This window comes from Aulonocara stuartgranti (genome assembly GCF_965226115.1).
Source record: "Aulonocara stuartgranti genome assembly, chromosome: 22".
Taxonomy (NCBI): domain Eukaryota; kingdom Metazoa; phylum Chordata; class Actinopteri; order Cichliformes; family Cichlidae; genus Aulonocara; species Aulonocara stuartgranti.
The window spans coordinates 1,062,972-1,088,584 of record NC_138957.1 but is presented as its reverse complement, the minus strand read 5'-3'; the positions used below and the strand labels follow the sequence as shown (position 1 = coordinate 1,088,584).

General features: G+C 42.8%; 1 protein-coding gene across 2 annotated transcripts; it reads right to left on the bottom strand.

The window, feature by feature from the left end:
* Positions 1-2,762: 2,762 nt before the first annotated feature.
* LOC309698851 (uncharacterized protein) lies at positions 2,763-25,064 on the bottom strand. 2 transcript variants are annotated; one of them, XR_014274197.1, is made up of 4 exons: positions 24,889-25,064; positions 15,384-15,558; positions 14,181-14,275; positions 12,730-14,046 (listed from the first exon to the last, which is right to left on the bottom strand). XR_014274197.1 is itself a non-coding variant. In XM_082521582.1 (2 exons), exons 1-2 carry the CDS (start codon positions 24,950-24,952, stop codon positions 4,007-4,009), a joined length of 1,692 nt encoding a protein of 563 aa, XP_082377708.1. In that variant the 5' UTR covers positions 24,953-25,064; the 3' UTR covers positions 2,763-4,006. The 2 variants fall into 2 exon arrangements, 1 of the variants encoding a protein (XP_082377708.1); XM_082521582.1 differs by lacking the exons at positions 12,730-14,046; positions 14,181-14,275; positions 15,384-15,558 and adding an exon at positions 2,763-5,634.
* Positions 25,065-25,613: the final 549 nt, after the last annotated feature.

The following is a 25,613-nucleotide window of genomic DNA, read 5'->3' as shown; positions in this document are numbered from 1 at the left end:
ATGAGTGATTCCTCAATCAGATACAGGGCTTGCAATATCGCTAGCCCAACGTCCTGGGGCTAGCGATTTTTCCAGTCGGGCTACCAAAATCTATCTCTGCCCTGCCCGTCCGGCTATTGTAGGAAGGAAAAATATATGTCAATGCTTTTGCATTCTTTCAGAAATGTAGCTGGGTAATTATGTCATTGGCATCGGTGAGCCACTGTCAATATGTGACATATTGAAATCACGTTTGAATTTGCGCTTGTTTTTTTGCTTTCACTTTACGATCGCGCGAACTGTGTATAGAGAGCGACAGCACTGATCTGTGAGTGATGATAATTTGTGCACCAATTCCTCTGACATCGTCTTATTAATCGTTAGCTTACTATGCAAACATGACAAGTGAAATCTCCCGCAGCTTAAACATGTGAGAGGTTGATCGCGCAGAGAATCGCTGAGCTTATGTGAGTGCATGTGTAAAAGCATTTCAGTTCTGCTGAGCCAAATAAGACAGGTCAGGGTGAAGAAGTGACAGCCAAAGAAAAGCTTACCACAAAACGGAGAAGTTATGACAAATCAGACTATAAGGCAAAAAGAAAGTGCAGCTTTATGGTTTCATGGACAAAAGAATTTCTGTGGCTGCAATATGACGAGCTAAATAACCAGGGCTGCACATAAGTGGTCCGCAGGTGCGCATTCGCTGTCAAAATAAAAAACACGCACAAGGGTTAGGGTTAAATTTAAAAACTGTACTTTTGAGTTAAAATATATATTTATAATTTTAATAAATGACAAATTAAAAAGGCATGAACATTTTTTTTTGTATCGAAAAAATATCGAACCGTGACACCAAAGTATCGAACCGAACCGAACCGAACCGTGAATTTTGTGTATCGTTGCACCCCTAATATATATATATGTATATATATGTATACATGTATATATATATATGTATATATATATATCATTGATCATTTGATCATATTCAGTACCGAGTGTCGAGACATATATATATATATGTATATATATATATACATATATATATATACACATATATACACATACATATATATCTATATATAGTAGAAGTGCAAAGAGTTGGCCGTCCGACTGCGGTCTGGAGTGTGGGGCCTCCCTGCTGCTGCGGAGTCGGGGCGGTCTGCCTCCCCCCACCGCAGGGAAAAGGGTAACACCACCTGGGTCTGGGTGCAGTTCCCCCCTCCAGGGGCAAGGGTACCTAGACCCGGTTTGTAGAGTACGCTTGGGGAGTGTGATCGTGTGTACAGCGTCTCTTTATGTCTGTCTCCACGTTGGTTGAGTGTGGAGTAAGTGCATATGAGAGCATGAGGGTGGGAATGGATGTTTGTATATGTGTGTGTCTGTATTTCTGTGTCTATATGTCAGGTTGGGTGTCAGGCGCCACCTCTCTGGGGACATCTCAGGCCCTCCAAGGTTTGGAGGCCTATCTCCCCCCACCACCACTTCCCCTGCCAGTGGCGGACTCCCTCAGACATCGGTGCGTTGGTGGTTCTTTGTGTCCGGGGATGGGTGTCCAGGTACACACCGGCTCACTCCTTGGCGGCCGCTTATCGGGGCCTGGAGCCTGGGGCTCGCTCGGGCCACTTCGGAGGTGGGGTGCCCCCGGCCTCTCGGCCTGGGGCTCGGTCACTCAGGCACGGCTGGCTGCCGGCGGAGCTCACGGGCGCGTCACTGCAACTCCCCCTGGCTTCTGCTCCGCGGCTGCTGAGTGAGCCCTCATCTGGGACTCTCCTCAGCTCTTTCTGGGACAGTGGCGCGGCTGGCCCTCTGTTGGTCTTCCTTGGTCTCTTGTGCTCTGGGGGCCTCTGGATGTCTGGAGTTTTGATCTCCTCCATACCTGCTTCATGCCCTGGAGGACGGGGCTGTGGCCCCCCCCACACCCTCTAGCAGATCATTACATGAAGGAACCTTTTAAAAACAAGCGCGTCCATGCTCACAGGTGTACACACGGGTGATCACACCCACAAACTACACCCTTTTTGGCTCCTACCTCAAAGCACACTGTGTTCTGTTGATCTTATGTGCTGCACAATAATGTTTAATATTTAGTATTTACTGTCATATTCCCATATATCATTGTGATGTTGTTTATTCTATTACTCTTGTTCTCTTCTGCTTGTTTTCTTTTTTCTTTCTCAGCAGGTGACCCAGGTGATTGATATATGCGTTTTTTTCTTCTTTTTTTTTCTGCTCATTCTGTTGGTTTTTGTCTTTTGCCCTTCTCCCCCGTCCCTCTTCTCAGCTGTTTCTCTTTCCCTCTTTCTTTCTCCCCTTCTTTCCCCCAGTCAAGTCTGTCCCGTATTCAGTAAGTGAAAATAAAATGAACAATAAAAGGTGAATCAAATGGACCATTACGGCAAGGCTGGGATGGTCAATTTGGTAAAGTAAATCCGTTGTGCATCTTTCTTTGCCTTTAGACAACAATTCTGATACAAAAGAGCCAAACGGGACAGGCAAAAAAAAAAAAAAAAAAAAGATTCACAAAATTCACGGTTCGGTTCGGTTCGATACTTTGGTGTCACGGTTCGATATTTTTTCGATACAAAAAAATGTTCATGCCTTTTTAATTTGTCATTTATTAAAATTATAAATATATATTTTAACTCAAAAGTACAGTTTTTAAATTTAATGTTGCTGAAACAACAAAGTAATAAAATAATAAATCTATCTGATGGAGAAATCACTCATCTTTGGAAAAGAGAGTTTATTACAGAGAAATGGCTCTTTCCAAAATAAGCCCCCCTCTAAACTGATGAGAAGCTCAACATTAAGCCCGAGTTCTCTGGGATCCAGAACCTTCAAACAGTCATAAAACCTTATTCAGGACGTAATGCTGTTAGGCTGATGTGGTCTGTCCAATCTGTTACACAGAACGTGATTTCACAGGCACGAGTCAGCTTCATAGGGTTAAAAACTTCCTATATCAGAAAATTATTTTGACACAGAAGGAACTAAGATCACCCTGGTATGAAAAGAGGACTGATTCATCACACTGATGCTGAACTGTGTGATGGCTCATGCTGACAAACAGAAACAGATTTGGTCTATAGTCGGTGTTTCCTGCAGTGTCACAGAGTGAAGACCAAATACTTTGAGTTTCTGTAAGTGAAATTACTCATAGTATGAAAGTAACGTAATTTAACATAGTGTGATTAAATATGCTAAACTCCTGCAGAAGAAGATGAGCTGATTCTGAGGGGGGTCAGGTGTAACTCATTCAAATTGCAGCATTTTAAACAGGTTTGTTTTTCTTGTATTCAGACAATGATATAATTTTGATGCAATATTTGATAAAACAAATTTAAAAAGTGAGGCGGATTGTTTTCATGTATGCTCAGCCACAAACATTTAAATCAACATACCCGCTTCTTTGGACAAATCTATTCTACAGGTTCATTATGAAAATACAGTAGAACCCCGACTTACGAAATTAACTCGTTCCCGAGGGTCTTTCGTAAGTCGAAAATGTTTGTAAGTCGAAGCACCCATCGCGCCTTTTGAGTGAAAGATAGGCTATAGGCTAATTGCTAACTACAACAACAATACGTCGTTCAAGTGGAACAGCGAAGCGCAAGTACGAAAGCCAAGGGGGTTGTCACATGATTCGGAAGGCATTGTGGTTATTGTAGGCATTCTGGGCTCAGCCAATCAGAGCCAGCGGATTTCGTTACGCGAGCATTTTGCTGTAACACGGGCAGAAATATTGCCGTTAAGTGCCTTCGTAACTTGAATTTTTCGTTAAATGGGGTATTCGTAAGTCGGGGTTCCACTGTATTGCACATCCCAGAGTCTTTTTGTTGCTGTCAGGATGCAGCACTTAAACCTTATGCAGGAAGATTTAGTCTCAATGCTCTATATTTTCAATATAAATGACAAAAATGTATGCAACACTCAGAAACATACTATGAATCACTACAGCTTTAATATTAAGTGACTTATGAATATAAATCTGTGGATGTGATCAGAGCTGATAAAGCGTCCAAGCTTAAACACAGGTGTGGTTTTTAATAAGTAACTTCTTATTGAATCCTTTACCGCAGATGCTGCACTTATAGAGTTTCTCCCCTGTGTGAATTGTCATGTGTTCAGTCAGATGCACGTTTTGTTTAAAACTCTTTCCACAAACTGAACAACCAAATGGTTTCTCTCCTGTGTGAATTCTCATGTGTGTCTTCAAATTGCCCTTGAGGCTGAACATTTTACCGCACTCAGTGCAGCTGAAGGACTCCTTCAGAGGAACTGTCTTCTCACTTTGGTTCTGGCGGAGCTGTGATGGCTCGCCGACACACCTGTGCGTTTTGAGCTGCGTATACCAGGTGAACCTTTTGTCACAAGCGCTGCAGCTGAACCGTTTCTCCTCTGTGTGGACAGACATGTGCAGCGTCATGCGTCTTTTGTGCGCAAATCTTTTATCACAAAAAGGGCAGGTGAAGGGTTTCTCTCCCGTGTGAATTCTTACGTGAAGCTGCAGTGTTCCTTTCTGGCTAAAACTCTTCCCGCAGAACGAACATTCAAACGGTTTCTCTCCTGTGTGGATTCTCATGTGTGCCAAGATGTTCCCGCTACAGCTGAAACGTTTCTCACAGACTGAGCAGCTGAATGGTTTCTCTCCAGTGTGCGTTCTCATGTGGCTGATCAGGTGGTCTCTACGGCAGAATGTCCGTCCACACTCAGAGCAGCTAAATGCCTCCTTATCAGTACTTCTTATCTCACTCAGAGAGACAGCGTCACTCCTCAGAGAGTTTAAATGGGGCAGAGATTCTCCAGGTTCCTTCAAAGTTTCGTGGTTTGCTTCAGTCTCAGGTTCTGGGGCTTTAACATCACTTCCTGGTTGTAAGGAAGTGTCTGGATGTAAGCTCCCGCCAGGTCTTGACCTCACATGAATGCCACTGCTGACCATGTCGCTAACCTTGCTGCGGCCTTTTTTCAGTCCTGTGTGGATTTTCATGTGCCTGCTCACGTCACCACTGTACCTGAAACTTTTCTTACAGATGGAGCAGCTGAAAGGTTTCTCTCCTGTGTGAAGTCTCATGTGGCTGATGGAGTTTCCTTTCTGAGAAAATGTTTTGCCACAAAAAGAGCAACTAAAAGGTTTCTCTCCAGTGTGAATTCTCATGTGTGCTTTGAGGTGTGGCTTTCTGCCGAACCTCTGACCACATTCGGAACAGCTGAACGATCGCTCAATGTTACAGTTAATGTCGATAATAGTGAAGTTGTGGTTTTTCTGGCATTTTTGACCTGACTGAGGTTCCTTGTTCTGCTCCCAGTCACCGTCACTCACCTCGGTCTCAGAAGAGTCTGAAGCTTTGTCAGTTCCTGGCTCTGAATGGCTTTCTGAGTCTGAGTTCCTGGCTTCTTTTTTCATTCCAGTCTGATGGCGATGAAGCTGCAAGGACTCTGGTTTCTCCTCAGCATCTTCTTCATTTTTCACGGGACTGAATGTTAATATGGTGACACAGGCCTCCTGCGGACGTCGAAGCTGATCTGCGTCCTGGCTGCTCCAGGCTTCCTCCTGCTCCTCTTTGATGTGTGTGTGCTCTGAGTCCAGGAGGGGGCTCCACTGTTGCTGCTCTTCTTCACCAACAATCACTTTGCGGACATCTGACGGTAAAACTGAAACACAGATAGGACAGATGCTAACAGCTTGTTAACTGAGTTCTAACATGATGCTTTAAGTTAATCTTTACAGGCCTATAGCAGCGAGGATCTGTGCAACAACCTGCTAAACTGTTCCTGTATAACAGAAAGAAGAGGCGTCCTGGAAATGTCAGGTATATGATATTAAACTATTAAACTATACTTTGGTGTGGTTACAAACTCCGATTAATTAATTTTTTTCTATATAGTGCCAAATTACAACAACAGTTGCCTCAAGGTGCTTAATACTGTAAGGTACAATACAATAATACTCAGTAGACAAAGCAGATAAATAAGGAGTCAAACTGTTTCTTGGATACTACAGGCTTTTCTCAAGAACAGATTTTAAATCTGCTGATTATTGATGTTTTTGTTCTTTTAAGAACAGTTGTCATATACACATATTTGTTTTTAAAAAGAAGATATCTGCAAAAAAGACAGCGCTATTTTATAGGTTATTAGTCAGACGTTATGTGAAAGTAGGCAAAATGCTTAGAGGGATCTGAAGGCATCCGCGCAGGAAGTGACCAGCAGGACGAAGCAACCAGAGAAATGAAATGAAAGCCAGCGGTTTCTGGCAACAAAATAATGGTCAGTGACTGAAAGTGAGGCGGCCTCAGGCTGAGATCATGTCAGTTCTGGTGTGAGTGATTAAAGAAGCTACCAATAATACTGACTGACAGTCCAAATCTTACTCTTTCCCTTAGAATGTTCCAGCCCAGTTGTTCTCTGAGGTTTGAAGACTCTGAGAACATCTGGAGCCTGAGCAGGAGGGACACAGGAGGTAGTGCGCGGCTCTGAGTAGTGATGGATGAAGCGAGGCTTCGTGAAACACTGAAACACTTGTGCTGGAATTCAATCGAGCCACAGAGTGACATCTGCTGGCCAATTTGGCCATCGCTACATCTTAACAATACTTTCCTGTGAAACAGTGATGCACTGGATAACTGTGTCCATCAGTACAAACAAGGACAGAAAAATAAAGACAGCAATCTGTGACTGAGGATGAGTGTGCTTCAGCAAAATTCTCTATCAAAACATTTGTGTTTCTCACCATCGATGTCTTTATAAAGTAAAACACACACAGAAGAGACAACTATGTTTACTGTAATAATCACAGGGTTACAGTTGCTTTTGGGCTCAGTTGGCTCAGAGACTCTGGATGTATTTGCTTGACTTTCAAGATTTCTGGGAGTTAACATCTAACTTAACATCTCATATTCTGACCAATCATAAAAGACTATTTAACACACATCTTTAAATCAGCAACTTCAACCTCTAACCATGAAGAAACTTTCCTGAACTTTAAACTGCTCTGGATTTTCCAACATGTAACACTTGCATGGTGTTTTAGTCAGTGTGAGTGTGGCGCTTCGGTCATAGTGAACCTGCACAATGGGATCAGAACGATGCCACCTTGAAATGAATATGAAAAAAATATTGAAACTGAAATAAATGTACTGAAAAATTGATAGTGAAAAACAATTGATTGAAACCGTCATTTTTTTTCAGTTTCACTCTGCTGGCACTGTTTTGGCGTCCGGGGGCGCGCTGGGGGGCGGGGATTCCGACCCGCATATATTTGCATATATTATGATGCTGACCAATGACTGGAGAAAACACTGACGTCGCAGCTGCGGTCACGGACAAACTTGCACGTGTCTGTTCGGGAATGGCAGCGTTTACATTACCGACTATTTCAAAGTGACAGCCTGAGGTGTTCTTCAGTAAATTGGACTACCAGACAGGAGGACCTGAGGCTCCACCGCATTATTTTTGGTAAGCTAAATGTGTTTCAGAATCAGAATCAGAATCAGAATACTTTATTGATCCCTGGGGGAAATTATTTTTTGTTACAGTGCTCCATTTTAAACCAACATTAAGACAAGACAGACAATACGCTAACTAAGAATAGTACAATATATACATATATATACATACATACATACATAAGTCACTTATAAATAAATATTTGGAAAAGAAACATGTGTAGCTGTAGCAGCAAACAGTGTGTTAAGTGGATGCGTTGTACAGGGAGATGGCCACAGGCAGGAATGATTTCCTGTGTCGTTCAGTGGTGCTTTTCGGTAATCTCAGTCTCTCACTGAACGAGCTCCTGTGACTGACCAACATGTCATGGAGTGGGTGGGAGGTGTTATCCAACATTGTCTTTATCTTGGACAGCATCCGCCTCTCCGACACCGCCTTGAGGGAGTCCAGCTCCATCCCCACAACATTGCTGGCCTTACGGATCAGTTTATTAAGTCTGTTGGCATCTGCGACCCTCAGCCTGCTCCCCCAGCATGCAACAGCATAGAGGATCGCACTGGCCACCACAGACTCATAGAAAATCCTCAGCATTTTCTGGCAGATGTTGAAGGACCTCAGTCGCCTCAAAAAATAGAGACGACTCTGGCCCTTCCTGTAAAGTGCTGTGGTGTTTTTAGCCCAGTCCAGTTTATTGTCAATGTGTACTCCAAGGTATTTATAGTCCTCCACAATGTCAACACTGACCCCCTGGATTGAAACAGGGGTCAAGTGTTTCCTGGTCTTCCTGAAGTCCACGATCAGTTCCTTGGTCTTTGCCACGTTGAGCTGCAGATGATTCTGCTCACACCACGTGACAAAGGAGTCGACCACAGCCCGGTACTCTGTCTCATCATCCCTGCTGATGCATCCAACCACCGCAGAGTCATCAGAAAACTTCTGAAGATGGAGGTCTCTGTGCAGTGGCTGAAGTCTGTGGTGTAGAGGGTGAAGAGGAAGGGGGAGAGGACAGTCCCCTGTGGTGCCCCTGTGTTGCTAATCACCTTGTCAGACACACACTGTGGGAGACGTACATATTGTGGTCTTCCTGTCAGGTAATCAACAATCCAGGACACCAGAGAAGCATCCACCTGCATCGCTGCTAACTTATCACCCAGGAGGGTCGGCCTGATGGTGTTGAAAGCACTGGAAAAGTCAAAAAACATGACCCTCACAGTGCTCGCCGGCTGGTCCAGATGGGTGTAGACACGATTGAGCAGGTAGATGATGGCGTCCTCTGTTCCGAGACGAGGCTGATAAGCGAACTGAAGGGGATCCAGATGTGGTCTTACTATGGGTCGCAGCTGGTCCAGGATGAGCCTTTCCAGGGTCTTCATGATGTGGGAGGTCAGTGCCACGGGCCTGTAATCCTGGGGGCCACTGGGACGAGGCGTCTTTGGTACAGGGACGAGGCATGATGTCTTCCACATCACCGGGACCCTCTGCAGGCTCAGACTCAGCATAAACAGTTTATGAAAGACTCCACACAGCTGGGGGGCACAGGTCTTGAGGACAAGGGGACTCACTCCGTCTGGTCCAGCAGACTTGCCTGAGTGAAGTCTCCTCATTTGCGTCTCAACCTGGTATTGAGTGAAGGTGATGGGTGGGGGAGGGGTGTCAGGAATCTCACAGGAGGCAACATGTGAAGAGAGAGGCTGGCACAGTGGTGTGGCTCTGGATTCCAGGCTGACTGCAGGTGAGGTTGTGGGGGTAGGAGCAGACACTGTGGTGTCGAATCTATTGAAAAACAGATTCAACTCGTCGGCTCTATTCTCACCTCCCTCAGCTCCCCTGCTGTTGGTTGGCCTGAATCCAGTGATGGTCTTCATGCCCCTCCACACCTCTCTCATGCTGTTCTGCTGGAGTTTCCACTCCAGCTTCCTCCTGTAATTGTCCTTAGCCTCTCTGATCTTGTCCTTTAGTAACACCTGGACCTTCCTCACCTCCTCTTTGTTGCCCCCTCTGAAAGCCCTCTTCTTGTTGTTGAGGAGGGCTTTGATGTCCTTAGTCACCCACGGCTTGTTATTTGGGTAACAATGAACAGTCTGAGCTGGAACAATGGAGTCGGTGCAGAAAGTTATGTAGCCTGTGATACACTCAGTAAGCCCATTGATGTCCTCGGCGTGAGGCTCACAGAGTGTTTCCCAGTCGGTCACCTCGAAACAGCCCTGTAGTTCCGCTATTGCCTCCTCTGACCACCTCCTAACAGTCCTGGTGGTCACAGGTTCCCTCCTCACAATTGGCACATAGCGGGGGGTGAGGTGAATCAGGTTATGATCTGACCTACCAAGTGGGGGGAGGGAGGAGGAGCTGTATGCATCCTTGACGTTAGCATACAGTAAGTCTAAAGTTTTCTCTCCCCTGGTGGGACAGTCCACATATTGTTTGAATGTTGGTAGTGTATTGTCCAGTGATACATGGTTGAAGTCACCCGAGATCACAATAAAGGCACTCGGGTGCTGAGTCTGTAGCCGAGCTATGGCAGAGTGGATAGTGTCACATGCAGCTGTGGGGTTAGCAGAGGGGGGAACATAAACAGCCACCAAGATGACGTGAGAGAATTCCCTGGGTAAATAATACGGCCTGAGTCCAACAGCACACAGTTCAGTGTCCGGGCAACAACTCCTTTCTTTTATTGTTATGTTGGCAGGGTTACACCACCGGTTGTTAACTAAAACAGCAAGCCCACCTCCTTTACGCTTACCGCTAGCGATGCTGTCCCTGTCCGCCCGAACAGTGTGGAAGCCTTCCACGGAAGCATTCTCATCGGGAATGTCCTGGTGCAGCCATGATTCGGTGAAACACATCAGGCTACACTCTCGGTATTCCCTCTGACTCCGTACCAGTGCTGAGAGCTCGTCGATTTTAATTGCCAACGATCGCACATTTCCCATCACGATAGACGGCAGACACGGTTTAAACCTCCTCCTCGCTTCGAGCCTCCGCTGTCTCACCGTCACCTTTTTTCTTCTCTTCTGTCCTTGACCTCTGCATCCCCGATGTGTTTTCCTCCAAATTTCAGCTGGTACTTCTGCGGGCCTGGCCAGCGAGCCGGCCGGCATCAGGGCGATCAGCTGATCTCTGGAGTAAACAGTCCGTGCGTGTAGGAGATGTGCCGCGGTCCCGTTCCATGATAAAAGTAACAGTTCCACGGCTACCAGAAGAACAAAAACTCTCTCAATCCACATGATTGAGTAAGAGATAGAAAACGGAGGAAAATACAAGTCAGAAAAAAAAAAGAATACGTAAGAAAAAAGAGCTAAACTAAGAGAAAAGCAGGAGCGACTGTAACAGGCTGCACGCTGGTTGGCGCATGCGCACTATGCGCATGCGCACGTTTGTAAGCTAATCCGTAACTAAGGTCCTTAGCTAGATACCTAGATAGCTAAGGACCTAGCTAGCTGAGATGACCACTCGGCTGTCGGGGAAACTAGTTTTGTAAAGTTCGTTTAGCAAACCCGTGCAGGTGAATGAATTTACCCTGACTAAAGAAATCAAGAGAAACGCACCGGGCTGCTCAGTGACTAACCACGCTTACTGTACTCTTATTATGAGTATTATACTGTAAGAGCAACAGGCTGGACTCTGCTTCTGCTCCTGTGCAGAGCTGATTATTAAATATGTGCAAACAGCAGCATGTTTTCTGTCGCTTTCCACATGTGGAAGGACATTAACGCCAACTTTTAAATTCCCCTCATTAGTCAATAGCTACGGATTAAATAGCAAAGCCCGATACTTATGTACTGAAACCAACTACTTCCGCTTGGCAGCTTAAGTTACAATTTTTAATTTTTCCTCTGATTATTTTTTAGCACTGACTGTATATTTTTAAACTGAGTTTGTTGCAAATATTCAGGTTAAAAAACTGTCCGAATTATTTTTAATGAGTTATGTTCACAAAGTCACATGTGCAGTACTCTGTACAGCTTGCATCCTTTAGGACAAATAATTTGAAACATTAATATTTCTTGTTCAATACTGAGCTGATAACACCTCCGTATGTTGTGACCAGGATGCAGCAGCAGACTGAACCTCGACTGAAACCTGCTCCATCATCTCATCTTTGCAGATGTCCATTTATAAAGCATCAACAACTCAAAGGTAAACATGATATTAGAAAATGTGTTAGTAAAGCCTTTAAAACAAATAAAAAATAAACAGCTGTCGGCAGAACTGTAGGACTGAACAACTTCAGATCCCGAGTGTGTGAGGACGGAGAAGGATCAGCTCTATTTCAGATTTGAGATAAACTTTATATTTCAGTTTGTGATGATTACAGGAGCTGTCCTCAGATTCAGACCTCAGCACCACCCAGTGACAGCACACAGATCATCCTATATCTTCAGTCTTTGTAGTAACTCCAAAATTAACTGAAGAAAACAGTACAAAGGTTAAAGTACCACATGTGCTGTCAGTGAAAGCTGCAGCTGTTTTATTGATAAATTTAAAGACAAAAAGTCAAAAGGATTAATCACCCCTGTAACTGTGTCACTATACATCAGCATTAACAGGACCTCAGTTTGGTGTTTCAGGAAACTGCTGATCTCAGACCTGCACAACTATGGCGTTATTTTTGTGCCACTCTTCTGAGCGCACGTAAAAAAAATTTGCAGGTGCAAGTGTTGCATTTTGAGGAGAAATTTATTTTGAGCGAAGAAAAGCTGAATTTGAGTGAACAAAATTCATTACTGCGTGCAAAACATGTATTTCAGTGTTTGCTATTATCCACACACACACACACACACACACACACACACACACACACACACACACACACACACAACAGCAGCCCCTCTCACTCAGTTTTTGCATTTGCGCTCGCTCGCAATGTGTTGCTCGCGCTCTCAACATTTCTGCCAGTGCGTGCTCAACTCTTTCTCTACACCGTTATATTTGTGCCACAAAACCAGCCAATCACAGACTTGGATGCAAAAAAATCTGATTGGCTGTTCTGGTCTCCAATCAGCTCGAAATGATGAAATGCAATATCCCAGAATCCATTTCGTCCAAAACTCAAACGAGGCAGTGGCGGAGGAACGCAGAGTGGCAGAGTTTGAAATATTACTCTGTCTGGGTCACAAAATAAACTTTTAAGATATTTTCATGCGAGAATGTTTCTGTGTAAACTTCTAATATCTGCTCGATTCATCAAGACATCACATATTTGCATAAGTGCTCTAATGTTTTCGGAGATGCCTGTTACCCACCAGCTGACCGCACAGCTGGACTGGCCATTGGGCATCCTGGACATTTGCCCGGTGGGCCGATGATGATTCTTCATTTTTATGTTTGCTTGTTTTTGTAATGGTATAAACAATGAAAGGTGGTGGATTAACCAATTGGTCATGATCAGCTCTGGGCTGGACCAATTACAACACATCTGTATGGAGGGGAAAAGGAACACGATTCGTCCTGGACTTCAGCTACAATGAAAAAGACACAAAGCTGGAGTTATTCTGTCTTTACGTTGCACAGCTACCTCTTCTTCTCTCATTCTCTCCCCCTCCCTCTCCTGTTGCTACTTCAATCATGAAATTGATCAATGATCAGCTGTCATTAGAATTTATTTAATATTAATTTCTAGTATCAGCTGATGTTTGCTGGAGCCACAGCTGTAAAGCTGCTGCTCATGGTATCGGTTTGGAAACATGAAGGTGATACAAATCATACATATATACCAACAAGACAGTGTACGTCACTGTCACAACAGCGTTTGTTTTATTCAAAGGATTTATGGTTTTTCCTGTAACACCTGGTGGTGTAGTCGGTGATCTTTTGTCAGTTCAGCCTTTTATATTATGTTTAACCCGAGTGACCACCCGGTCGGCTGGTGGGTAACAGGCATCTCCGAAAACGTTAGAGCACTTATGCAAATATGTGATGTCTTGATGAATCGAGCAGATATTAGAAGTTTACACAGAAACATTCTCGCATGAAAATATCTTAAAAGTTTATTTTGTGACCCAGAAAGAGTAATATTTCAAACTCGCAGCAATGAAGTTTGTTCACTCAAATTTTGCTTTTCTTCGCTCAAAATAAATTTCTCCTCAAAATGCAACACTTGCACCTGCAAACCTTTTTTACGTGCGCTCAGAAGAGTGGCACAAAAATAACGCCATTCACAACTTCTGTTTTAAACACTGAATGTACTCAGCTACATGAAGAGCACGTGATGTTTTCTCTGACACAATAAAGGTTGTTAGTTGTATTTGAACTAAAAACTTGTGATCTGGAATTTCACTGTTTTTTGACACTAGTGTGTTATTTATCATAAAGTAATTCAGAGTCATTCATACCAGAGTAACCAGAGAGCACAACATATATTTAACTTTCTACAGGACTTAAAGCTATGACATTATGTAAAAGTCCAGACCCTCTGAGAATTATCTGAGTACTTCTAACATTACACAAAGCAAAGGTCTCCATCAGTGTTCATGAAATGCTGGGTTCATCCTTCTTGTGAGGGAGCTGCTGGTGAAGATCACGAGCCCTGCTGGATCCCGGCGATGAGTTTCAGTCTTCCTGGTGTTTCTGAAATGATGCCTCTCACTGTGGGTCAACAGAACTTCTGGCACAGGACAGCTGTAATGAAAGAAATTGAAGTTTTGAAAACAAATCTTGGAAATGCCCTATATGTGAGAAGCAGATTTTGTATTTACTTTTCTTTTGCCAATCAAGATAACTAAAAGTATAATTTTCACCATTCAATTACTAACCTTGTCATCTCCTGCACTGTCTGTTCTGGGCTCTGGGCTCGTCCTTCCCAGCGCTCATGAGACTGCTTTGCTGCACTGTGGTATGAGGTGCTAACCTGTTGAGTGTTGGGAAGGTTAATGTATTTCACTACACATTACAGAAGTAACATATTCTGAATACTTTACAACTACATGAATGTGCTATTGCTGTGTGATTTATTACTGAAGGTTACTCTCCATACCAACACCAGCTAGATGTTTAAATCTTAATATAAATGAGTAACAGTAGGTGGACATTAGGTAAGGCTGCACTTTTTGCAGTCATCTCGTATAGAAAACGAATCCTAGCGTATATAAAACAGGTCCGCGGCTCCGAACCGTAGTAAAGGGACCTCTGGCTGATACGAAAACTAGCTTTACTTTGTTGTCTGGGTCAACTTTGCTAGCGAGAGACAGAGGGAGGCGTTGAAAGGCTGCTTATTGTTTCAGAGGAAAACAGGAACACGGTGTACAGTCGAGTCTTAACAGCTTACTTACAGCTGGGCTCGTCAGGCACTCTGTTTGGCTACTTTTCCTTGTTCTCCCTCCCTCGCTCACAGACACATCACGGGTACAGCAGTGCATTCTCCCTGCAGCACGGACTACACTGCCCAACAGGGTACATTGTTTAGGGCGATGCCTGTAACACTCTGCTATTGCCTTCATATTAAATCATTTTTGTGAATAATTTTTAAAAATATTTCTTCACTTATGTAGGGGTGACATGGACCGCGAGATAGAGAGAGCATGTTTTGTTTGGGTTTACCAGAATTACCAGAAACAGAGAGGACATAGCCGAACATATGAAACAGGAAAATACCGCCATGTAATCCATTTATTTCAGCAAAGTAACTGTATTCTGAATACCACGGTTAAACAGTAACTGTAACTGATACATTTACTCATATTTTGTATTTTAAATACGTAACGCCGGTGCATGTATTACGTTACTGCCCAACACTGCCTGTTGAGATCCTGAGATCCGCTCCTAGAACACCGGCCTCCAACTCCTACAGAGACACGGGTGTCCCTAAATTTAGCAAATATTAGCTTCAGGCTAGCTTGCTACGACGAATAGGCTAATACCAGCATTTTACCACAACTTCACCAGATGTAGCTAAAAAAACTAAACTAATGTCCAGTCCAGTGGGACAGCAAGGAAAGATGACAAAAATATTTACTTACCTGCGGTTTAGAGGGTCAAGCTGAAATTGAAGCAGCCATTGAAAGACGGGAAGAGAGAACGATGGCAGCTTGGTCAGCACTAGTGGCCTCTATAATGTATGCAAATACACGCAGGTCAGAATCCCCGCCCCCCCAGCGCGCCCCCGGACGCCACAACAGTGCCAGCAGATTGAAGCTGAAAAAAAAATTTGTTTCAATTAATTGTTTTTCACTATCAATTTTATTTTCACTTTCAATACAAGATTTTTCAGTACATTTATTTCAGGTTTTTTCAGTTTCATTTCAAGGTGGCGTCATTCTGATCCCACAGTTTTTGCGTTATTCCCAATAAAAGCATCAGTGGGAATAAAGAAGAAGGAAAAACATACTGAGGATGAAGTCACTGCTGCAAATTACATTTTCTGTTGAAAGTAGAAAAAATTTGGGAACAGACGAAGGCAAAGCTGTTGTATTTTCTCACTGAAAGCAGAGGCGGTTTTTAGTAAGTTTCCAGTGCAGCGTGCCTCTCTCTCTGTCTGCTGGAGTGTTGGAGCGCACCCACCAGTCTGTCTGTCTCTAACCTATAAGCTAGTAATCATTCAAATAAGACATTTATATATTATGATATATAAATTACATATCGATATAATGTTCTAGATAGTCTAGTCTTCTGGCTACTATTCACAATCCACAGGAAAAATAATAAGAGAGAGAGGGGATTATTTTGTTTTGCACATGCACGTATAATTAATTGAAGTTGTAGTATAAAAAAATATGAATTCATTAATTCAGAAGTCCAAACAATTCTGAATGTTTGCTCCCGGCAATATAACACTGAATATTTCATCAGTGACATGTGAGGTTACCTTAAACACAGCCCGGCAGTCTTTTTTCTCTTGAACAATAAAATATTAAAAACTGTCGTGAGTTCACCTGGTGATATTCTCACACACGAGGCAACTGCGAAAACGGCAAATAAACGAATGTTGTTCACAGCACAGAAAGAGTCAACCATCATTATCGTTCCCCTCGTGCAGCCTCACAGCTAAAGTGTGCAGGTTACTTTGTGTGCACTCAAATGGAGTCGAGTCAACCAGCGCTACCTGTGTCACAGCCTCCTATGGAACGCCAGCACTGACATGATGAATTAATTAAATACACCATTAAATAATTAATAAAAATTGGAAATAATTCATTAAATAAATATTTACAACACACTTAATTAATTAATAACACATTTAAATCATTATTGACAATTTTAATTATTTAATGATGCATTTAATTCATTTTGGCACTTTTGTCCCCTTCATGTCTCACCTTGAAATCATTTCATCTGTCAGCCTCACCCATCAAACTCAGGGGGCGGGGTTAATGCTGCCACTGCAGCTTCTCTAACATTTGATTGGTTGTCGTGCAAAGCAAGTCAAGACAGGTCGATCCTAGATAATAGATTGCTTGTGTGGACTTGGGGCAGCCAGGTATCCCAGAATGCATTTCAAATCACAGGCAGCAATGGTTTTAAAATAACCTGTTTTTCTGTCACCAGCTACACTTTTAACAGTGTTTTCGCCGCGAATGTCACACGTCTGGTCAGGTTGTCAACATAGAACGTGTTTGCAAAAGTGCTCAGGTGTTTTCAGAGACGTCACTCGCTCTGCGAACAGTCAGCTGACAGAGAGCACCGAGCTCACAGCCCCGGTGTTCCAGCTTCACTGTTTGTTTGTTTTTGTCTGTTTGTTTGGGGTTTTTTGTTTTTTTGGGGGGGGGGGGTTACGTTAACCGGTTTGTTTACATATTCCACTCTCCGTGTTCCACATGTTGCATTCGCAGATTCTCATTTTCACCGAACGATCGTCTCTTTCCGCCTGGTCTTGTGTCTCTGTGCTTCTGTAACATAAAGAACGAGCTGAGTTGTTTCTCAGGACACCAGCGATCAGCTCAACAGACCCTCAGTTTACCTGCATGCATCCTCCTCCTCATCTGTCAGCTGTTTAACACCTGCTGCTAATTCAAGAAACACGCCTACGTTACCTGGTGATAGTCACAGTTTAACTGGGCAGCCGGTGCTCGATATAACGCAATGTCAGCGCATTTTTCTGCACAAGATAAGTAAATATAGTGTTTTCCCCGAGCGCAGAGCTGCTGGAGCTTGTTTCCTTACAGAGCACTTTATAGGCGAACAGCTTTATCAGCGGCTGATGTCCAATCACAGCTTTGAAACCTCAGCTGAGTTTTAGCTCTCAGTGGTTAAACGCTGGACTTCATTCACTCAGGTTCTGTCTGTCGGGTCACGTTTACTTCGCTGTTTTATTTACAACTGAGCAAATCGGTTTGGCTGAGGTTAAAGTTACGTTTCATAACTGCATAGTTTCACAGACGTTTAATGGTTCACTGGCACACGTGTTAGACTGAACTATTCTGGTGTGTTTTGGATTTAACAGTGAATTTTGAGATTAAACTGACATTTAAAACATTTTTATTGAAAGAGGAAAGAGAAGAGAAGGCGCATTTCTACCGAGAGGAGCAGAGTTTGCAATAGAGATGGCACGATACCACTTTTTTATGTCCGATACCGATATCACAAATTTGGATATCTGCCGATACCGATATGAAGCTGATATAGTGTTTTTTTAATCAATAAAACTGTTTTTTTAATATCTTGCTGCATTTTGTAGAAGTTCATACTCAAGTTTAACTAAACAACAACACTAAAGCTATTCTGTTATACCTGTATGTAAAAAACACACTGCACCCAAAATATTTCATAGTTCAGCAAAACTGATCAATCTAATAAACGTAAACCTGCTCCATCCTCCCTACTCTGGTATTTTAAAGAGTACTTACCAGAAATATTAAACAACCTAACTAACAGGGCTGCAAACTCCCAGCAAAAAGAAAAAATAGGGAACCACCCCCCGCCCTCCACCTCATGATGCTTAATCGATGTAATCAACTTTAATTTGATGCAGTGTGAAAAAATGCACAGAAATCAATTATTTTTCAAGAATAATTAAACAGATTCAACATCTTTCTTCAACAGAACTGCAGACTGCACAGATGGTTCCCAAAGGAAAAAGTACTGTAGCTTACTAGGGTATATTAGACTTAACAGTTACTATATACAGTAATGGACTTCTATATATTTTACATCAGATTAAAACTTTGGGTGTCAGATTCAGATAATTATTTATTAAAAGCTCCACATTTTAAATGAGTGTCAGTTTTGGCCGGCGGTCATAGGTTCTGTCCAATAATATGACGCGAGACTGGAGTAAAAGACATCCATGGATTGGCCCTTTATTAAAGAAGGAGCATGATAAGAGCACAAACACTAACTACAACTAGTGATGGGACGTTCTGTATCGAGGCTTCGGAGCGTGTGTCGAGTACTGGAGGGGGCGTTTCCGCGAAGCGCGTATCGAGGCTTGCTTCATTTATGGGAGGAGCTGAAAATGATGACGTCCGAAGCCTCGCTGCCCGGCTGTACCACGTGACTGGTTCATGAAGTGGTTCGAACTTTGCCGCGAGCTATGACAGCGATATAAACCCCTCAGACTTCAATCAAAATGTGGGTGTTTGATGGAGAGTTGCGGTTAGAGAGAGTTTGGAGACCGTTTGGAGGTTTATGAGAGTGAGGAGAGAAAGTCAGGAGAGAATGGAGCCAGCTAAGAAGAGGAGGATGTCCTCCCCTGTGTGGGAACATTTTGATCTTATTCCTCCCAACAAGGTATGTAAATTTCTACAGAAGATGTATTTTCATAATACTGATGGTGCAATAAAACTTATGTTTGTCTGTACTTTTGTACAAGGTGAAGTGTTTGCTATGTGCCAGGGAGCTGGGATATAACAGCAACACCTCATCCATGCTTAGGCACTACAGAGCTTTACATGAGAGTAAGGGGAACACCGATTGTGGAGCAAGACCAGGTGAGCCATCAAATGCAATGATAATATAGCATGCAGTAATGTTACTAAATGATATAACAATATTATACAACTGTTATAAGTTACGTGTGTGATATTTATATCTGTGCTTTGTCTTTATTGTCTTTCCTCAGGAGAACAATCTCAAATAGATGAAGACCTGGTTAGCATGGTGATTGAGGACTCCCAGCCATTTAGCATTGTGGAGGACAAAGGATTCAAAAGATTTGTTAAATCATTAAATCCTAGCTATGTTCTCCCCACTAAAAAGGTCGTAAAAGCAGTGAAAATTTAGTTTTTACAGAATAAAATGTGAACAGGCAGGACTGAGGCTCAAAGCCTCAGTGTGTAGCTGTCCATACCTCAACGTTACAAAAGCACAACTACTGTCCACACCCCAACCACACCTCACCTCACAGTAAATGATCATTTCCATTTCAAGCATTTCCAAATAATCATTTCCCATACTGCCACTATAAATATACACAGTATACTGCCATCACTACAATATAGATGTTTTACACACTCCTTTTGTTGTTGACATTTACAGGCTGTGTGCAAAATGCCACACTCTTCAAATTCATGCCAGCTATTATTTTTACATCCAGTAGGTGTCCTGCTAGAGCAAATGAAGCTTCATGAAGCTTCGCGTTGGGGTGAACCAATTGGATGAAAAGCTTCAGTGCTTCATGGGGCTTCATCTGCCCATCACTAACTACAACTAAACAAAATGGCTTCCTTTTATACTCTACCTTTTCAGGTGAGCATCCGGAATAGCCCAAGTACGGGGGTTAACTAATCAAAATGAACACATAACCCTCCACACAAACAAACATACAATAACATTAAAGCACATCACAAACATATACATATTTCCAACACATACTATAAACAGACCAATAACATAAGCTTCACTCATTTCTATCTAAATTAAAACCCTCTTTAACCACACTCCCTAACCCGGCACACTGGTCTGCTCCAAGAGCTCTTAAACAGGTGATTGAGCCGCTTTCACTCTTTTGCTCCACATCCTGCAAGAAGCAACCAGGACAGGTGAGTACCTTTACAAGTTCTCATTTCACATACGTTTAGGTTATTGATAAATGATTAACTGCAAGCAGCTCTAACTTTGGCTCTTCTCCGACACCGGTAGGATGGCCAGGTCCACTGTCTCTTTTCCGTTACAAGCTGTCAATTTAATCGTATGTCAAATAACCTAATAAAAGACTCCATAAGAACTAATGTGTTTTCTTTATTACCCTATTTTAAATTCCCCATCCAACAATTTATTATTAACAATACCAACCAGGTAATGGAACCCCTGGTCTCCATTACAATGAGAATAAGAAAGAAAAGTATGTCTTTGTGCCCCCTTTTCCCTGTTCATGCCCTATCGGCCCCCCTGGCTAAACTTTGCTAGATCCGCCCCTGCACAGTTACCAGCCGTCAGCTGTAGAAAAAGATCCTGGTGTAGAAAGTAATATTAAATACATTCTAACAACAGTCAAGCTTAAACGTGCTGCTGTTGTTCAGCCGCTGGTTTCCTCTTTCTGGTGCAAAAACAAAGAAGAGAGACGATCAGCTGATCATTGATCAGTTTCATGACTGAAGTAGCAGCAGGAGAGAGAGAGAGAGGCAGTCGCTCCATATATCGGTTGTTAAGCTTAACGCTGGAATGCTTTACAAACATTCAGAGATGAACTTACACACTTGCTTTACTTCTCTGGGATCACTTCCTCAGAGATGAAATGCCGGTTTGGTAGCGAGGCTACAAACACACAGCCGCTCTATCACGTGACCACACTGCTGCGACGACGCTCATACGGTTATGAGCAGAGTTACGCCGTGTAGTTTTGTGAGGTGCTTTTTTGATATTTAATGGATCGGATTACATCTTTTATTTCTCTCTGATATCCGATCCAGTAATTTGGGTCAGTATCAGACCGATACGTAATATCGGATCGGTCCATCAACAGCGTGTTCATCATGCAGACTGCAACCTGCACAGAAATATTACATCTGTTTTTTAATAGTTATTCAACTGTATTCTAAGCACAGTTTAGAGTTTACTTAACTAAAAATAAATGAGGTTAACATATGATTTGTGTGTTTTTTGGGGGTTTTTTGGGGTGTTTCGGTCATGTTACGTTTACCTGTCAAAGGCTTGTTAGAAACTATGAAACACATCGTGGCTCAAGAGTTGGAAGTTCGCCTTGTAATCACAAGGTTGCTGGTTCGAGCCCCGGCTCGGACAGTCTCGGTCGTTGTGTCCTTGGGCAAGACACTTCACCCGTTGCCTACTGGTGGCGGTCAGAGGGCCCGGTGGCGCCAGTGTCCGGCAGCCTCGCCTCTGTCAGTGCGCCCCAGGGTGGCTGTGGCTACAATGTAGCTGCCATCACCAGTGTGTGAATGACTGGATGTAGTGTAAAGCGCTATACAAATACAGGCCATTTACTATTTACATCGTGCAGACTTCTGGATGTTAGAAGAAAACTAATACTGCTCATGAAGGAGACTAAAGGCAGGAAGGTGTCCTTTAAAACTAAACCTGTTAATAGGACCTCCCTATTTATATCACAGTTAATGATATAGCACGTGTATTTCAGTAATAGCCTGCTGATTTCAGTGGTGAACAGTCACACAGCTCCGTGGGCGTTATCTGTGATACTCCTTAACTATAACTTATCCAAGTTAACTTCAGTTAACCAGTCAGACAGTCAGACGGTTCTTTTGCAATGAAAAATCTAAACACCCATGTCACTGGTAGGTTTCCAGCTGTTTACATTACAGCTGCTTATGCAGTAACCATGGTAACCACAGACTCTGAGTGGCTGGATCTACGCAGGTCAGGCAACAATTTTACATGTATGATCTTAAAACAGGACACAGCCACTATACGTGCTGGCCTCATATCAAATGTGAAGGCAGACTGAGTCTATGTTTGACGTTTGTTTATATCTAATCTTCCTCTCAAACATTTAAACAGCAGCGAGTCTGCAGCTGAGGGAACAAACTCAAACTGTTCGAACAGGTTTGTTAATTTGGTGATTTATTAAATGTGTAACTGTTATTCTAATCTGCTGCTGAGTCTCTTACACTGATGAAAATGCAGAAAACACAGATCACACCTGTTCAACCAATCACTTTCATTCCACTTTGATCTGGACAAACTGACGCTTCATCTCTGTTACAGTGTTGCTATATGTTTGTGTTCTTTATGCTGTAGATTTTCACGTCTCTGGAATAGTTGGCAGTAATAAGGATGATTTTCTGTAAAATCATATAGATATGAGCCGTGACATATTCATAGATGGCCGTTAGATAGTCAGCTGGGAAACTCTGTGTTAACTCAGAGCTGAGGATATCGTGGATATGCTGACCTCGCTCCGTGGTGTACAGGGCCGTTTACCCTCATGATTAATATTCACAATAAAAATATTAGCCGAACATCATGAAGTCTGTATGTGTTTCATAGTGTCGAACAACCTTTGTACAGTTAAAGCCAGCAGTTACTACATGACAGAAACACCAACGTTATCTCTTTTATGTGTTTATACACAGGTCACGCTGATTACTGAACAAAAACCCAAAGATCAGATGTTAAACAGGTTTATTTGCTCTCTCTCCTCCTTAAACATGTTTTTGATGTTAGTTATAATTCAGAATTATACTGAAACACGTAGGACACATAAGAACATCAGGAAATAAAACACCGATAAATATAACCTCAGTAAAAGAAGTCAGCGGGGGTTACTACAGCTGTGTACCGGGGCCTGCGCTTTGTCGGTGGGATTACTTGCGAGGCGAGCGGGTCTATCCCACGCTTTGCCGTGAGACTGGGCAGACATCTCCGAAATCATCGAAACACTTTTGCAAAGAGGCTGTATCTTGACAAACCGACCAGACACATGAAGATTAAACCACTACATTCTCGGCTAAAAAAATATTAAAACGGTATTTGGTAACACACAAACAGGGTTTTTCAAAGCTCAGTTCTGTTAGCTTCCACATGCCGGTTGTTGTGTGCTAGAAACAATGGCCACCAGGCCAAAGCAATGGTTTTGACTCGATCAGCGTTAGCCCCGCCCCCTGAGTTTGATGGGTGAGGCTGACAGATAAAATTATTTCATGGTGAGACCCGAAGGAGTCAACTGTGCCAAAATGAATTAATTAAATGTGTCCAAAATATTTATTTAATTCATTATTTCCCATTTTAATTAATTATTTAATGGTGTATTTAAATAATTCATTATGGCATTCCTGGCGTTCCATAGCCTACAGCCACATTAACTTGTGACAAGCATCTGCACCACGTTTTATTCCTGTTTCATGGACAATACATTTGGAACTTTCAGTGTTTTCTGTTCTTGTGTCTTGCACATAAACCTTAAACCAATGAAATGGTATTGTGTACTTACTGTCAGCCTACCTACATCAGTAAGAAATGCCGAATTAGGTGATTTCTAGAACTTTGTGTATATAGTTTGGCAAATCGTTTTCAAACCCACCGCCGTCTTTCGCTACTCAGGTTAAACATGATATATGAGTCACTTAGATAACTTAAAATGTTGTTGTTTGGCTTTTTTCAGTCTTTTATTTGTTCCTGAGTAAATCGGTTTGGCTGAGATTAAAGTTTTTACACAGCTGAATAAACGTCAAGCAGACAGCTGATCATCAGAAGTGTGAGATGCTCAGAGTTTACTCCGGTGTCCTGTTATATTTTAGATAGAAGGAGTTTATTAAACTTCACCGAAACAATCTGCAGATTTCATTAAACTTTAATAAACTATCATCTTGTCTTTATTTTTAGTTAGCACCTTAAACACTTAAAGCTGTCAGCTAATGATAGTTATATAAGAGCAGATGCTGCTGGTGCAATAAGCTGTACCTGTACGTCCAATGGATGATCTGATTAGTCGACTATCAAAATAACCGTTTGTGGCAGCCCTAGTGCGCAGCAATCTGCAGTAACTTTAAGCATGTTCAGCTGCTTCATTCTACAACCTGACTTTGGATGAGTGACTGTGGCAAGATACAATTTCTCTACTCGACGTGGTGATAGAGGCAGGTGCAGATGTGTGTTCATCTGGCTGCAGGCTATGGCACTTGGCCACAGGTACGTGGAGTGCACTCCATCTGAGACTGCTCCAGCTACTGTATGATCCAGCGACAAAAAAAGGACCGTATGCAATTTTTGGAAATTAAATCACGAATACTGTTAACTTAGAAAGTTTACGTTTTAAAGCCAACTCGGGTCAAAAGTCAGAAACACACCAGCTGGCACACCTGAGTCACTCGCGCTACGGAGCAGTGTTTCGAAACATCTGAAGCTGCACAGCGTCTGTGTGCAGCTTCCATCCCCAGCTCTGAGGGGTTAGCCTGCTCCGTGGACTGTCACTTTTCCCCGCAGCGCCTCTTTGCTCCCTCACGGAGATCGTCAGTGTCTCACTGACTCACTAAACAGCCTCTCATCCAGTAACAAAAGCCTCTGACGGCGGACAGTCGGACAAAGACATGTTTTCTTGTCGGACTTTTTGACCACCGTTGTCTTAGCTGGGCAATAGCTTAGCACCGCGGTTCCGGTAGATAAAACCGAGCAAACCTTCGCCCTGCAGCTTCGGTTCAGGGTCCAGAACCACATCCGGGACTTCACGGTAGCGGTCCATGTCTGCTCCGCTCACAGAACCGCAGAACACCCAGCGGCTGTTTATCTGTTGTTTGAGAGACGTGGTTTGCTCTGCTGCAGCATCGATAAAACGGGCTGATGTTAGAAAACTACTTCCGGGCGCGATTTTCACAGTAAAATAATCTTTCAAGTTTTTTTTTTTTTTCACTTTAGGTTCAAGTAAATGAGAGGATGTAAACGAAAGGAGTTTACATCCTCTCATTTACCACATTTCATTCTTTGTTTTTTATTATAAGTAATAGTAGTAGTGGGAGTAGTAGTATAATTATTAACAAGTAGCTGTCACATATATGTGACAGCTGATACTCAGCTGCAGTTTGTTACTGTGCTTGTTGGACCTTCTCGTTCAAACACCAGGTTGATGCTGCCAGCGTCTCCTCCTTCCTGCTACATGTGATAGAAAAGACTGTATATAAAGGACAGAGGCACCGTGAGGTCGCCCACGTTTAGTGCCTTTGGCTTTGTCTCATGTGAGGGTTACATAAGTTACATTTGAGAAGCGTTAAATGGAAAATGTCAAAATGAATAACAAAGGCATTTTAAACCATTTTAATCACATTGGTCAATAATGAATCATACTGTGCAGCACCTCAATGTGACGCGTTATACTGCAAACAGACAACAAAGACAGAAAACACTGA